Source organism: Vitis vinifera, chromosome 17, assembly GCF_030704535.1.
Source record: "Vitis vinifera cultivar Pinot Noir 40024 chromosome 17, ASM3070453v1".
Lineage (NCBI taxonomy): Eukaryota > Viridiplantae > Streptophyta > Magnoliopsida > Vitales > Vitaceae > Vitis > Vitis vinifera.
The window spans coordinates 4216326-4233627 of NC_081821.1; the positions used below are offsets into that span (position 1 = coordinate 4216326).

The 17302-nt window shown below is 34.0% G+C and overlaps 1 protein-coding gene across 1 annotated transcript; it reads right to left on the bottom strand.

Moving 5' to 3' along the window:
* Positions 1-171: 171 nt before the first annotated feature.
* LOC100261096 (aspartyl protease APCB1) lies at positions 172-12022 on the bottom strand. The gene is made up of 9 exons (XM_010665282.3): positions 6194-12022; positions 4815-4932; positions 3560-3789; positions 3205-3444; positions 2426-2576; positions 2241-2326; positions 924-1038; positions 740-812; positions 172-535 (listed from the first exon to the last, which is right to left on the bottom strand). Exons 1-9 carry the CDS (start codon positions 6787-6789, stop codon positions 423-425), a joined length of 1722 nt encoding a protein of 573 aa, XP_010663584.1. The 5' UTR covers positions 6790-12022; the 3' UTR covers positions 172-422.
* Positions 12023-17302: the final 5280 nt, after the last annotated feature.

Consider the following 17302-nt stretch of genomic DNA (forward strand, 5'->3'; position numbering starts at 1 on the left):
TTTTTATTTACAAAGTTTAAATATTGTAACCTTAAATACTATTAATGAAAAAATAATAAAAACATTTACTAATCAAACATCAAATCTAATATACCAAATTCCAATTCCAATAAATATAATATCTTACTATGCTTACGATATCATCAAGAGAGGGGGTGTGGCTCGTCAAGGTGTGAAAATAATTATTACATAGAAGTCGAATATCCTGCAAACCTTACAATTTATAGTCATAAAACGGGAAAAAGAAAAAAACATTTGTCTCAAAACTTATATATTTGCTTGTCTTATATACATATAGTATCGTATGTAAGTATGGAGGGATTCACCACAAAAACGCAGAGGTAGTCAGCTGGATATGTACAAAGAAGGAACCGAATCTATAGGCTATACTGTATTCTTCCCATGTTACCTACAAACTCTCGTCAGAAGAATGGAAGGCTTTTAATTTTTTGTGGCTTCACACAAGTGGACTGTGCCCACCCAATTTTCTGGTTCACATTGTCGTACACCACCAATTTTCCCCGCAATGAGATGTCTGCAAAGATTAGACAAGTTAGTTGGTTGCGGACCGAAAGAAGAAATCTCAAGGGCGTTTTGATAATCATTTAATCATATTTTCTAGTGGGAGTCATCCACAACCAAAGATCCCGACGGATAATGGCAACAATGTAGGCAAAAGCATGCACACCAAAGGCAAGATGATTAAAAACTAACTAGGTTTTAATGAATAATGACGTACCTCCAAGTATAATTGTGGATCCATCATGCACATTGCTTCCATCAAGGATACCCAAGCACACATTGCCTTTATTCTGGAGTACAAGGAATCATATGATATGATATGATATAGTTGCTTTGCAATATCAAACCTTGTATTGGAACACCTAAAAGAAACCGATGCACAAGAGCAAGAAAGTCCTTACACTTATTATCAAGTAGCCTTCTGGAGGAATCCGGAATTTTGTGGAGACAATCCACCATTTGCTCCTAAACTGAAGGGTTAGAGGCTGGAAGAACTGCTTCACATCTATCACAGATCTGCATGCATGCGGATACAGTCTCATAGGCTTTAACAAATTTTTTTGACAGATTTTTAAAATTAACCCTAACAATTGCAAAATGATTTAAGGGGGAAACTTAAAAGTTAAGACTTCTGTCAACTTTGCTCGAATAAACTCAAAAATGGAAATTACCACCCACTTTTGACATTTTGTCCTTAGTTCAATAACTAAGGTGCTTCTATATTACAAGAGCAATTTACACGTTCAGTCCAATAATCAAATGTAAAAATCTCTTCCCCAAAAAAGTTTAACTTTCTTTTGTGGGATTAGAAACGAACAATTCATTGTCATGAAATAAGTAGACAGAGAGACGAGAAATTCTTCCTTCATATACTTATGATCAAAAGTAGGACAAAACTATCTGTACTAGAAACACAAGGCATTCCTAAGCTAAAAGTGGTTCCAAATACAAAATCAATACTCAGGGATAGAAAATTGCTTACAAAGGACATCAAATGTTTGGGATATGAGCTTGTCCTCATTTTGGGTTTGACAAATACAATTTTTAGTAACAGTAAAGGAAAATTGGTGGATGCATCAGAACAGGCAGTAGTAGTAGAAGTGTCAGTAGTAGTCCAACAATGGTGGAGATCATAAAGATGGCCTTGGCTATGGAAAAGAAGTTTATTGTTGAAGTCTAACATATGTAGTGTTGCTGATGGTGCCAATGTGATGGTAGTAGTGGTAACTAAATATTTCTTTCAAAGTATATGGTTATCAAATTTCTTTTCACTGTTCTCTTACTTGGGATGATCTTCAGATTGCAATTCTTTTGCTTTTATTGCTTTTTTCACTTCCTAAGTGAGAAAAACACTTTTTGAAACGCTAACCTAGTCATGGCTTCATGTTTAATTAATTTCTTTAAAACAGTATGTGACACTTCCCTTCAGGAAGAAGCTTAAAAGAACCCTCGCAAAAGATGAAACAAGTATTAATTTACAGTCATACTGCATTTTAACTTCAATTGTCAATTTGTCATCCTCCAGTTAGGATGTCTAAAATAAGCTACCAGCAGTCATTCTAGAGGTGATAAGGAGTAGTTCCTCAAGGAAGACGCTACAAAACAGAACCTTACAATAGAAACAATAGAAAATTATATCCCAAAAAAAATGTAATTATCATTTGAATAGGATCGTAAGTGTGGCCTGACCAATCATTATCTGTGTTTTGCTATCATACCTTATTGGAAATTTAGCTCGCCAACAAACAGGCAATGTAGGATCTGACCCATCTTGGATGAGCCCTTCATCAGAAACATCTTTAAGCTGCATCAGTGGTCATTAAATAATCAGCAAGACCAGTAAAACCGCTTGTGAAGAAATAATTCATGATCTTTTCATGCGGCTGAGGATTAGACTACTTACAGAAGCAACTAAAGCATAATATGCTTCTTTTGGAAAGTATGTGTAAGAACTGCCGGTATCAAAAACTACCCGTTCTGTTCTACCATCCTGCCTGCCTAAGCTAAGCTGCCTGCTTCCATGACTTATTTTCATAATCTGTGAGTGATAATTTCTGTATGGATGAAAACAGGAAATATAATTAAACAAAAACTAATTCCTTAATAAATGTGTAAAGAAGCATTAGAATACAGGATAAGGCTCTGTACAAAGTACAAGATTCAAGAAAATCAATGAAATGACAAAAAAATATGCATTTTTCATCTCTTTATCAAATTGAATAGAGATTGGACTGGAGTAACAAATTTTGTGAGCGCTTCAATAGATGCAGTTCCTTGGAAATGACATCACCAGAATCCATTTTTATCGACCTGAATTTGTTTCAAAGGGAAAAATGACAAAAAGGGATTTGCTCCTTGAGCAGGGAAGGTGATAGCTACAAGGTTGGTTAAAATTAAAACAATTATGGTGTCTACGCTTCCTTTGTTTTACCCTGACAAGAACATTTTCCCATTTGGTGGTTTTCAAGAAAAAAAAAAAACTGTCAAAAGTAAACAGGAAGTTGGACATTTCTTGGAAAAGATTATGGCAGAAAATGCTGATCGCTGCAAGCTATAGCGTTGAAGGATAAAATTCCTGCCATGAAACTATTTTTTTCAATAATAAGAAAAACCCATGAGAAGCCTGAAGTAACCCAAAAGGAAAAAAAGAAAGCAATAAAATCTCAATGAATCCATACTCACGGGGAATGGCTGTTAAGCATGGGTACCCATGCCATACCCCAGTAGGGTACAAAGTCATCACCTAAGAACATATATCCACCACCAGTTGCATCACTGGTAAGGCAGTGACCGAGCACATTGTTAATGATCCTTTGGCTTGCCAATTGAGAAGGTAAGCTAACTTTAGCTTTGCTAAGTCCAAGGATTCCATCAGTCTTTGCCAGAGAGTTTAAAAGTAAGCCTTGTTGATCATATGCACACCTTACAAGCAAACAAAGCAAAAGTCAGCTTTTTGTGTAATTTAGATCATTCAGCAATCCAGTATTAACAAATGGAAAAGGCAACATGCAGTAGGCACAAAGATAAAAAGAGTTACCCGAACATAATGCCTAACTTGGTCAGTGATCCATTTGCAAGCATTAGATGAAGATCATCACTTGCAAGAACACCCATTGAGGAGCTATGATCTGCATATTCTATCTCATAGTCACACTGTTCACAAGTCTCACAATATCCTGTCTTTAGGTTTCTCTGAACTTCTACACACAATGAGTCCTTCAACGGTACTAAGTTGCCTTTTTTGGGCTTGTACAAAGGATTTGGTCCCTACAAAAGATGTTTCCATTAGAGCATTGATGATCTAATCTCAACATATTGAATAAAATGTTAGAATTTTAAATATTTAAAAACATTTTAAATATTAAATATTTTTTTGGCAGGAAAGCCAGTTTTTCCCCTCCTCTGCATGCTAGTCTTGTATTGTCGCTCAAGTGTGGTGGGGGGTTTGGTTTCTCTTTTGTTAATATAAACACATCCTTTATATAAACAAGAAAAGAAGAAGAAAGGAGTCAAAGGTGAAAAAGGTCCTTTTGGGCAAACTATCATACCAGATAGGCCCTCCTATGAAAATTAAATTTAAAAGAAGATGCATTGTGGTTAGATCATGCAACCACATCTTCATTATGTGGCTTTGATGTTTTAAAAAGAAAAAAAAAAGTGTGACTCCATGGCACCTATGTGGAAAAAAGGGGTAAATTGAACATTAGATTATCAACCTCCCCATAATGCATATATATTTTTCCAACAAAAGGGCCATTTTGTCCTTCAACTTAAAAAGGTATACTCTTACACATGTGCTCAGAGAAAAATGTTCTCCATCTTTTTTTTTGGGATTACAAATCAAGGATTAATATATCATAAGGGACCAGGTTCTTTTCTCCACTAGATGTTTTCTGAGAAAAAACCATGGTTTTTCCTATGAAAAAGAATCACAAGATCCAATCTTTTCAAAAAGAGTTCAAAGGAAAGTTAAATACAGTTGTCTTCCCATGAAATCCAAAGGTGGCTGATAATCTGTAAAATATGCTTGTCCTCAAATTTGTGGCCACAGCCAAGTAACTTTTTAAGGAAAACAAGAACTTCAATATTAACATTTTGAACATCAAAATTGTTTTGGGTCAAGAAAAGAAGTTACATCTAAAGGCCCCAAAAACATAATAGAAAATCAGAAAAGGGAAAAAAGAGATGCCAATTTAGTTTATTCAGTTGATGATGTCAGAAAAATATAATAAAGGTCAATATAATTTAACATTTTACAGCACTGAAGAACTTTTAATAGTCTTAAGCATTACCTTGGCACAGCTAGTGCATGGAGCATCACACTGAATCCATGTTAAGTCACTGCCGGTATCCATGTCAAGAAAATAACGTCTTGGAGGACTCCCAACAAAAATGTGTGTGAAATATAAGCTGAACAAAAGATTAAAATTTTAATTAGCATCGCCATTGACATCACATGATCAGAAATGTAATATTGTAAGGCACATGAACATGATGGCTGGAATAACAAAACTTTTGGCCAATGAATTCACTAAGAAAAAGTAAAGGCACATGAAGGTGATGGCTGAAATAACAAAACTTTTGGCCAGTGAATTCACTATGAAAAGGTAAACCAATATGATTCAGACAAGCATAACATACTTTTAAACTGAGAAACCTTACCTATTCACTAGAGTGATGGATTCAAACTCAATCCAAAAAGTGGTTTGGTGAGAGTAGCTAAGACCCAAATGGTGGATTCAGAATTTGGGAGCAGATTTTTGGCATTCCAATTAAAGTAAAACCATTTTGTGTCAGTTTTATTTTATTTTATTTTTAATTTTATCAAAAGTTCTTATTGGTGAGCATGAGAGGATTTCAACTCATGCATAACAAGGTGAAGATAATATTTGGAAAGCTTGCTCTTTCCTATATAGCTGCTTCTATGGCCATTAATGCGGAATGTTCAAAATCTACAATTGAGAATACCATGGAAGCTGCTAAATAGACATTTCAGTTGCGTTTCCTATCAATTAAAAATTAAATCATTTAGATCAAAGATGGCAATAAAAGAAATGACAGGACTAATACTGAGTAAATTTATGAGATGTTGGGAAGAAGACCAACTGGATAAAAGAAGCAAGAAGATCAGACATGGTGAAGATGGTTACAATGTGCAACGAAGATGTGACCTATACCTTGAAGAATCCATACAGTTCAGGTAGAAGGTGTTGTGAAAAGAGGAAGAAATAAAAAGGAACATAGATTGAAACACCAAGAATTTATGGCTTAATAGAAATTGAGGCCAATCCGATTCAAACGGCCAATTCAGGATTTCATGATCACCCCCAAACTATAAGCCATTAAGGGAGAGCTCCAACTTTGATTGATGAAACAAATAAGAAAAAGCAGAAGTAGATATACATTACTTCATTGATTCCAAACAGTACCTTCAAATAGAAGAACAAAATCGGATACTAATAATTGTGTCAAAACATAAAACAAAGCTACCAAAAATTGCCTCCCCAGACATTAACCATGATCAGCAAGAAAACCAGAAATAAAGTTAGATTGCTTCAGTGCAGTGTGGTTCATATATTAACATAACACCCATAATACCACTCCTATAAACCAGTATTCTAACATCAAAGAAACAGTAATTGAATGAAGCAATAACAACATTCACACATACCCATTTGGATAAACGTCGCCCCTAACAGGGAAAATGGTAGATGAATCGAAAGCAGAGACAGAAGTAGCCAATTTGTTGATCCCTCCGGGCTTCATATCATTTACATGAAAGTCCACAAACTTCCCCAATTTGAGCTCCAAATCCCCTAGTGATCGAGAACCCAATTTGGGATACAAAGGCAAGATAAAAGAAGTGGGTTCGCGATCATCGTTTTTGCGGCGCAATTCAACAAGGGGGCTTGAAGATGCAAAATTCCACAAAAGAAACACAAAAAGAGAGACACCCAGAAACCCCATAAGGATTCTTGGGTTACCAAGAGAGAGTTTTCTGACAGAGAACTGGAGCGCAGGGTTCGGGGGCGATGGACTTGGGAGCTGATGGGGTTCTTCTTCTTCTTCTTCTTCTTCCTCCTCCTCTTCCTGGTGTTGTTGGCGCTGAAGTTGTTGATGGGTGTGGTGGGGACGGTCAAGTGGTGGATCAGAGAGCGTGAAAGCGGTAATGGTTTTCCCAAGAGAAGGATTATCAGGTGGTGGAAGAGTGATTATAACAACCCCTTTGAGCTGGGGAGACTGCCCGAACTCCATATCTCTCTGCATCAATATGGATCAGAAGATGATCAGAGCCAACGCAGAACCAGAAGAAGAAGAAGAAGAAAGTACAGTCTGCTGGCTTTTTCTCTTCTCATCCGCGGTCCAATTCGCCCAAAAGACTTGGTCTCCCTCTACCTTCCAAGTCAATCTATTGGGTGATGTTAAGGGAAGGATTAGAGTGTGGAAAAATGTCAGCAAGTGAAAAGACATGGCAGTTTCCGGATGGGGCAGAGAAATGAACGAGGAGTTGCTCTACCGCGTGGAAGGAAATTATTCGTCTGTTTGTTGTTTTTGAATTTCTTAAAGAAAGTCTTAAGTCATATAGCCGATAATTTTATTTTAATAGAAAAAAGTGAAAATATTTTACTTTTTCATATATTAATTTCCATTTTTTTAATTAAATTCATTCTCTCTCCCACCTTCATTACTTTAATTATTTTCAATTATTTATTGGTTAGTGTTTTGAGAATATTATTTTAATTATTTTCATTTATTTTTACTTATTTTTTTTATTATTTCTTCCCTATTTTATTTTCATTGTAATCATTTAAAACTTTCTCAAATCAAATATTCGACAAATTTCACCTTTTTTTTAAAATATATTTTATATAAGTTTTTAAAAAATTTAGATAGAGGGAAGGGATGACTACAAAATTCAATTCCTTCTTCCATATACTTGATCCACATATGGTTTCTTAATTATGAGTGGTTACTCACATCGGAAGGAATGGATTCAATTTGAAAAAAAAAAAAAAAAAAGAGGGAGAGGGGTGAAAGACCACGATAGCTTATAAGAGACATGAAAAAGGTAAAAGACCTTGTTGAAGAAGGCCCCTATTAACAATTGACATGAGATGGACATCCAAGACATTCTATGACTTGTACTCATAGATAAACATTTTTATAGATATTATTGTAAAATAACATAATGAGAGATAGGGTTTGTGTGGTAACAACCATTTTTTAGAATAGTTTTTTAAGATTGTTTTATGATATTTTATAAAATAAAAATTTATTTAAAAATTTAAAATGTTTTTAACATGTATTTGATATTTTTAAATACATTTTAAAAATAATTTTTATGTTTAATGATTTTTAATTATTCTAAAAACCCGTTTAATAGTGATTCTATGAAGAGTTTTTGAATTTTTATCATTCAAATGTTAGAAATGTTAAAAACGTTTTCTAGAATAACTCTAAAATATATTCTAAATGTTTGTATAATTATTTTTTAAATCTGTTCTTAAAAGACAAGTAAAATGAATTAAAAGATATTTTTTAAAAAGGTTATATTTTTTTGTTTTTAAAAATACCCATTTTCTATGGTTAAACATATTTTCCTTTTTATTTGTTATGTTGGAAAACAGTTATAAAAAACAAAGCCCTAAGGATAAAAGAATAATAATGAGAGAGTATCAACATCCTTGGATGGATCCTAGTTAAATACATGAAAGACTAATTAAGTCACATGAATCTTGTAAAATATAATATTAAAAAAAATAAAAATTATATAATTAAAAATATTTAAGAATATTTTTAGAAGCAAATAAAGCTAAAAAAAAAAATATAAGAAAAAAAATATTTTCCTTCTGGTTTTTCCTCCATTTCCAAAATCCAAATGCAACTTAAGAATTTCTTACATTTAGCATTAATACAGAACATCTACCCAACTATCATGATTGTCAGGAATAAAGGGTTTTGCTGAATGTGATGATACCAATTTTAAGAAAAGTCAAAAGTTTGTATTTCCAACACTTGTGGGATGATATCCCATATAAATACTCAAAATCTTTCACCTAGACAATCATTAGTTTATTCTCCACATATATGCCATGGGATTTTTTATATTTATTTGTTTATTTATTTGTGCTTGAAAGAAAAATAACAAGTTTCAAAAAGGCATTTTGAGTTTTCAAAGATAATATTTAATTGTCGATAAATTAAATTATTACATTATGGTGAAAGTAAAATGTGGATATTAAATATTTAAATAATTACTTTATTTTAATATAAAATTAGCCTTTAATTAAAGAAATGATTATATGATTTAAATTATAGCTATTCTTGTTTTCATATTTTTAGGAGAAATAATTAATCTCATTTTTCTATTTCAAAAAAAAATTAAATGAACATATTTATGATAATAGTTTTTTCTAACAATTATAAAATATAAATCTTGAGAGATAAGGTTGTGAAATAAAAGAGGGTGAGAGAGGAAAAAGGTGTTGAGAGAAATTGTAAAAGGAAATTATTTGAAAATATAATGATAAAATGGAAGATTGAGCGCAGTTGAGAATGTTTTAAAAATCAATTCTCAAAAAATAAAATTTGAGAACAATTTTTCAAAATAGTTTTCTCATGTTTTCTATAACAATAGTATTTGAAATGCTTTCTACTTATTTTCTTTGTTTTCCAATATTTTTTTAAAAATAAATTTCATAGATGATATTTTGTTTTCAATTATTCTTCATATTTATACTTTTATTTTTTTAAAATAATCATCATAAAATAAGTAAAAACAAATAAATATATATGAATTGTTTTTGGAAAATGTTTTTGAACACGATTTTGAAAAATAGTTTCTAAAAAGTATTCTTCAATGTTTTGTGGAACAAAAGTTTTTTTTTGAACTCTAAATGTTCTTAATCTCTTTTTTAAATAATTTTTATTTCTAGTCTTTTATTTTCAATTATTTTCTACATTTTTATAATTTTCTTTTAAAACAATCTTCATAAAGTAATTGCAAATGACTAAAATATGTTTTAAAGAAAAAAAAACTTATTTTCTTGTTTTAAGAATGGAAAACTATTTTTTTGTTTTAAAAAATAGTTGCAAAATGAAGTCAATTCTTTTTTATTTTCTATTTTTAAAAATAAAAAAATAATTTTTTTCTTTTAATTGTGGGGACTATTTTTTCCATGTACCTCTTCACTCGATGGCCATACTCACTTTTTTTTTTTTTTTAGTGAAAAACTAATTTTTATATATTAAAAAATTGGAGTTGTCATTTATTTTATTATTTTTAAAGGAAAACAAAATAATAAATAAAACCTTTAAAATTGACTCTTAATTTGGAAAAATGTGTCTTCTAAAAACCAAGTCTAAATCAGGGGTGAGGTTATCTATAAAAAGATGTATAGTGCCCTCCAAGCCCTAAAGTCTTAAGTCTCAATTAATTAAATTCAGTTAATTATGACAATTGATCAGGAAACCAAATTAAAATTAATGGAATGTATCAATGCTCAATTACAAATTACTCAAGAATCATGTGCATTTAATAAATTGATAATCAAAATAAGAAGAAGACATATCTTAACAGCGTGCTAAGTGATTCCATAAAACAAGGAAGTTAGTTGACAAACAATAACATAGAAGTGTATAATAAGCATTACATATCAATAATAAGCATTACGGGGATTAGAATATAATCAAGACAATTCAAAGTGTGTTTTCAACTCCTATTTTATTTACTTTATTTGACTAATTTGATGCAATTTCATAACATAATTTTAGTAATTCTCATTATTACAAAGAATTGAAGAATCTCCTAAATAGCATGGATCTCAAGAATTCAATATTGGAATAGATAAAAAGAGTTACCCCTGACCCGCACCCTCCCAACTTATCGTTCGCCTTCAACAATAAAAATACAAGTTTAAATGACAAATATCGTCACTTCGCTTTGCTCCAACATTTACCAATTTTTCTCCATATATCTTTTACTCAATATGAGCCACATACTACAACAAGAAGGGAGAAAAGTGAGGTAGAAGAAGATGAAGAGATTAGGATTAGGTTTTTTCGGGTGGGTTGGTTTGATGAGGTGTCTTGTAGGATAGAGAAATTGTCTCAAAAATGATTGATTTTTATGATTGTTTTTCCATTTTACTGTAATGCATCCCAACATTTCTAAAAATAATAACAATAAATAGCATGAGAAATTAATCAAGTAAGGTCAAGTGTATGTTAGGGTTTTTTTATTTATGTAAAACAATAATAACCCTAATTTCTACTGAATAATCATAATCATGATTCTTGCAAAACAATCATAACCCTAATTCTATAATTATGTAAATCAAGTCCTTATTTTGCACAAATCATAATGGCCAAGGTTTTTAAAATAATATCATTTTCATAGTCACATTATTAAGAGAAGACATGCTTTTAATTCGTAAGGAATTTTTTGAAAAAATTCTTGAAAAGACCAAACAATAAATATAATAGAAATTGTGTCTCTCTTTTAATCCCTTCACCCTTAAATTTTCTCTTATGTGTATTATTGATGGAATATAATACTTATTTTATAGGGTGGAGGGAGGACTAGTTTCCTTATAGGATTAGAAGTGTACTTTCTATTAAAATGTCTTTAATTTAAGAAACTAACTTATCGAAGAGTGATCATTTTAGTTTTGTTATTTATTAAATCATAATACTTAAATATTTAAATAAATATTACATAATAATATAAAGCATGAGCCACATAAAATTCTTACAGCCCCTAGCAAGCGCACGTAATCCGCTATATTGAAAGCTCCTGCCAAGTTCAACGCCTCGTGTAAGCGCTTTCAACTGGATTCTCTCAATTTTGCTATGCCCAAAAACCATTTTGTGCGTCATGTGTTCAATGAGTTCAATCACCGTGTCACTGAGGTTAACCACCTGACGTGCCTCGCCCATTTCTTTAAGTGATTGCACCATCAACCCTAGCTCCTCCCTCCTCATCGCTGCAAAAGAATCAATTTTCTCCCTGCTGAGAAGCTCCATTGTACACAGTTTCCTGACATTGCGCCAATATGGACCGTAGTTGCAAAAAACCATGCCCTAGCTACCATAAGTCAAATACTCCGAGGCTTGTATTGTAGGACGACTCCCGAACACAATATCATGAGTTTTGAGGAATAGCTTGGAACTTCAGGCGATGAGACTACAGTAGCTGGAACGTACCCGAGGCGCATAGACATGATGGAACCATACTTCTTGGCCAGGAGGCTGAGGTTGCGCTGAGGAAGGTTCCCCAACATGTGGAGGTTGCCAATAATGGGTAGTGCCCAAGGACCAGGTGGTAGTTTCCCGGTGAGTGGCCGGAGATGGATGAATGAGAACAAGGCTCCAAGGAGGAGGAGAAGAAGGCCAATTGTGAAAGGAAACATAGGTTGGTTGTGGGAAGGGGCTGATTGGTGTAAGAAAGTGATGATACAAGCCTGACATATATAGTAGTGCATAGGGCTAATAAAAGATGGTGGCAAGTATTTGGAATTGTAGAAGGTCGACCTAATTAAGTTTAATAACTCTGATGGACCCAACTTTGATAACAAAGATAGATGCCTTGCTCAGATTTGATGAAATATCAAATCACAATAAATATTACTGAAAATCACTTATCGTGATTAATGTTGAATAGTGTTCATTCATGAACAAAAAAGGAAAAAGGAAAAAGGAAAAAGGAAAAACAAGAGACTAGATTTGTTGCTTATGCCAAAGTGTTGACAAACACCGAAAGAGATCATTGCAATGGAAAGTTTAATAGACTCGACTATATATTAAAATTGTTCCTACATCTAAGTACTATGGAAGGTCCATTAAGGGCGTAAAGCAAAATGATATAAAAACTTACCAATTTTATTTAAAACTTGAGAATTTGAGTCAAGTTATAACTTACATATTTTTCTATTGTGATAATTTTTTTCACAAGACTCTCCTATTATCATTGTGTATTTTATGAATTCTCTATTTTTGTTTTCTTAATTTTTTCTTCCTATTATTGTTCTTTGTCATGGATTTCATAATATTGGTACTATTATAAATAAATGATGACTTCCACTTAATTTTTTTTATGATAGATTAAACATGAAAAAATATTTAAACAAGAAGAGTTTTATTTTATATTTTTATTCCTTATTCCACTAATATCATACACATTTGAGAACCACAAATTATTGACATAGATGCTTAATTTTATTATTATCACTGTCTACTTCACATTGTTCTGTCCTACCTCCTGCTGATTTTGGGTTCATTTCGATGCTTGATTGTGGACATTAGATGTTGCGCATGTTTGTGGAATCTGAGACTATTTTTTTTAATGTATTTTATGTCTGGTATTGGCCCTATTTCTTTGGCTCTGTTTTGGTTCCCCTGTGAGATGCCCAATCATGCTTTTATTTCTATTTAAAATGTGTTTGGTTTCACTCACCTGTTTAAGCCCGTTGATTAGAGCATGAAACAGGGCTTCGTTCGATGATTTGTCATTTCATTTTATTTTCTCTATCCATGCTCTGTTTTTTTGGTACCCACCTCTCTCGAGAGTGCTTAGACTGTGCACATCCTTCTGGTTTGTTCTTGGTTTGAAAATCAATAGATGCCTGCTAGGGTCTTTATCATGTCTCTGTTTCCTGTCTGGCAAACTGGTCAAAGACAAAACATCAATATGACCATCGCCACAGTCCCCCAAGTGTTTCAGTAAGAAGTGCTTGCATTTTCGAAGTCTCACACAACCAACTGTGCACACGGTCCACTCAAGGCTTAAAGGAGAGATTGATTGTTCACTTCCAAGGTCAGGAAGGTGTTGATGTAGTTGGGTATTTTAGAAAAATGGTTGAAGCTGGGTCAAGACTGAACCGGGGAGTCCGTGGTAAGATGGTTGATGGCCGGGTTAGTTTTCTTGAGCGGATGACAAGATCTCACAACCTCATTATGGTGCTTGGGCGATGTGGAAGCAGTTCATCATGCCTCATTAGCGCATACAGTTTCAGAAATATATGGTGGAGTACTCTCTTTCATTGAGACCAAAAATTTGGGAATCTGGATGCATTCGCACAGAGCATTGGAGACCTTCTGATTGTTGTGGTTCATGAGTTGCAAATGGGGTTGGGTGTGTGGACCCAGGTCTACCCCTTTCTGTTCTTTAAAAGCAAGAAATTGTCCAAACCGTGTGATGGCTCTTACACGTGGCATATACCATTGTTGGTTTGGACGGGGAATAAGCTACATTCGAATCCTGTTCATGCAGTGGTGTAGCTCCGGCTATCAATGGAATATCTCGGTTCTGGTGATGGCAGTGAGTTGAAAGCTGAAGGTGTAGAAGCTTGAAGGCCATTCCGATATTTTTTCAGTTTAGAGAATCTGGAACATATTACCTTCTGTACTCCTACTGCTCAAGTCACGCATGCTCGCATTTACAAGGTCCCTTCAGAAAATATTCCTACTGTTACAGTAGAAGAGTTATACAGATGTACAATGGTTATGAGATGATATGATTAAGGGACCAATCGAGAAAGGGTCTCTTAGGAAAATGGATAATTGCGGATTGAAGTTAGGAGGCTCATGAGACCACTCGACAATGTGCTACCATCTGTAATACCAAGTCACAACATGCATCTTGGAGTCCTTGCTATTGCATCACCCTATTGATACTCTTATGCTGGGATAGGTGTTCAGACCTTTGGGAAGACACTCGTCACAATAATAACTGCACTGCTGCGTTTCTTGTCATCTCCCAACTGAGGGGCCTCATGACTGCCATGGACACTGCTACTCAGATGCTTGCATCCACGATCAAGTCTCTCACCTTCCAGTCCGTATTGAAACAACTGATATGGCCAAGGTAATTCTCAGCTGGGTCTTCCATCACCTAAGCTGCCCCCTAGACCTCACTTTTCCAACTCACTCCTGCCTGGCCACCCAAACCCTTTTCAAAGCCCCCCATCAAAGTCCCTCCACCATCAAATCTGAATCCCAAGCCAAACTACTCCACGCCTAAAGCCTTATGACCAGCTCACCATCCTCCCAACCTTCATACCCATCAAACTCATCACCCCCCGTGGACCTTCAGGCGTTCCGATTTCTTCCACTGTAGATCCTAAATGCATTGCTTCGGGTATCAAATACCATGCAGAGTTCAAGCCTTTGTTTTCCAGAACAGTTCGGGCTCTCTAAGGCTTTCCCTGCAATTGCTCAAAGTGTTCGTGATGCACCATCATAAACTGGAACGCTACATATGTTGACTATGGGAAGATGATTATGCTGTAAAACAAAACCCCGTCTTGATTGAGGGTATATTGTTCTTAAAAATCTGGGCATTGATGATATTCCCATAGTTGAGTGGTACACTTCTGAGTCACCCCATGCATTCCCCGTGATTTCTGATGATGGAGTTCCCCCAAAGGTCACGGAGGAAGTAGAAAATGTTTAGGCACACTGTACGCAACATCGTACCATGCTCATTCATCAATCAACCCCTCAGCTCATATGCATAAGGGTAATGCCGCAACAACAGCCACTCCAATGGATACCATAATTGGTGCATAGTGGGGCAGACCTGTCGCTTCACAAGAGTCAACAGAGACGGTGGTCGAGGTTGAAGGAGCATGTGAATTAAGAGGAGAAGCCTTCTTAGGCTTTGGAGGTAGAGGAGCTGATGCTGGTGCTTGAGGGCTGAGGATACCTTGTGAAAGGAGAATCTGGGGGATCTCATACACGGCAAGCTGACCATCACTGTATACTGTGCTGTTCACTGTTGTATTCACAAGGCCTGTTGTCATGTTCACCTGTCAAGGCTAAAAAATACCATGTTGAAAATTTGCTTGAGGGACCCTCTGCATCAGTCCCTTCAAGTGCACAAGCTCATGGGCATAAACTGAAGCAGGGAAGATTGGTTGTAGTCTTGAGGCAGACGTTTAAGGCATGATCAACTGTTTGAGATCTCTAGTGTGAATGCCAAGTCCCAGCTCCATGCACTAGCCGTATGCTATCTTGGGTACATACGTGAGCATCAAGAAAGAAGCTTGTTGGGCCACCTCAAGCATCACAACTGGAAATAAAGATCAGATACAGCCTGCAACTGAAGCCAACCTCCACTTCCCTGGGTCTACTTCTAGCTACACGCCACCTTCGGCATACAATCCGTAAAGCACACGTGCCTCATCTTCTTTTTCTTCACCTTTGCTTTCAAAAATTATTATTATTTTTTTAAAATTTTAATTTTCAAATAAATTTAACTCTTCAGTTTTTTATTTATTTTATTTTATTTTTTATTCATTCTTAGAGTTTTAGATCACCAAAAATCCGATTTTAATAAATTATTTGTTGTCATTTTCTCTTCAGCAAACATTTTTCACAATTTTCCTTGTTTTTTAAAATATTTTTTATTAAGTATGAATTAAATTCTATCCTCCGAACATAATGAAATCCTAGATAATTAATTCATATAAAATAAATTGAGCATTGGTGGGACCTAACATTTGTGATCGATTGTTTGATTGACTTTGCCCTACTTTGACATGCATGCTATTAATTTGTATTTGTACACTAATCTTGTCTCTTATGATAGCATTCAACTTGCAATTAAGGTATGCATTGTACCTAATCATATTTATTTATTTATCCGTTATCATGCATGACTTGTTTTATTATTTAATCATTGTTTGACACTCACGATTTTTCGATTAATTGTCATACTTGCTTTAACTAATTAGTAGAAACCTAATTTTTAGGGCTTAAAAGGGTATTATGATTTATTATCGTACATTCCCTTATAGGTAACTTGACCTCGAACCTAAATTTGATTTTTCATACACCTGTTTTTCTTTCGTAATAACATTTAGTGTTTTTCTTTTTTATTTTATTTTTTTTTTTAAAAAAAAACAAAAATAAGTAGCGACTCCAAAAACTTTTCAATAAATTATTATTTTTTCAAATAAAAACGAGTCGTGCCATTTGAGTGGGAACGCATGTATCGCAAGGTAGGGTCCACAATATGTGACACTAACTAATTAATGATGTTCTTTTGGTAGGTATGAAAAAAATATGGTTCGATATTGTAAATGGAACTTATATATTGATATTAATGGAAAAAAATTTATATTAAAAAAATATTATTCTTATTAAATTGGTTCGTCCATATCACTTTTATTTAACTGACCACAGTTTATGAGGCGGCCTCTTGCCTACTTTTAAATCACATAACTAGGCATATAAAATGTGTTCTTGGCTTGGTTTACAGCTGCGCTCAGACTGTTGTTTACTTAGTGCTAGCTGGCTTGGGGTCAAATATATTTAACTCCAAGCTTCCTGATCCTAGGCCTAAGCACGCGTTGGGAATTTAAAAATGATTGTTTTCTTCTTTTCTTTTTTTTTAAATCAAAATTAGACTTACATATTTTCTAGAGAAAATGAAACATAAAAACATTTGTTTTTGTATTAAATGACTAGCCCTTGGTATTGATAAGCCAAATTTCTCACACATATCCAAGTCATTAGGCGACATCTCATTGCAAGCTCAATAATGATTATCTCTAAGTCAAAATTACTTTCTCCATTTTGGACTTGAGATACCCTTAAAGGGATTTATGAACTCTAATTTCTAAGCATTAAAGTATGACATTCTAATTAAAAATAGAAATAGGTCCAACTTACAATAAGTTGAATAAATCCTTAATCACATAAAATTTGATTGTCATTTTATGGACACAAGAAAGGTCCAAGATCGACTTTTCTGCAACCTAATCTACTACTCAAAAGA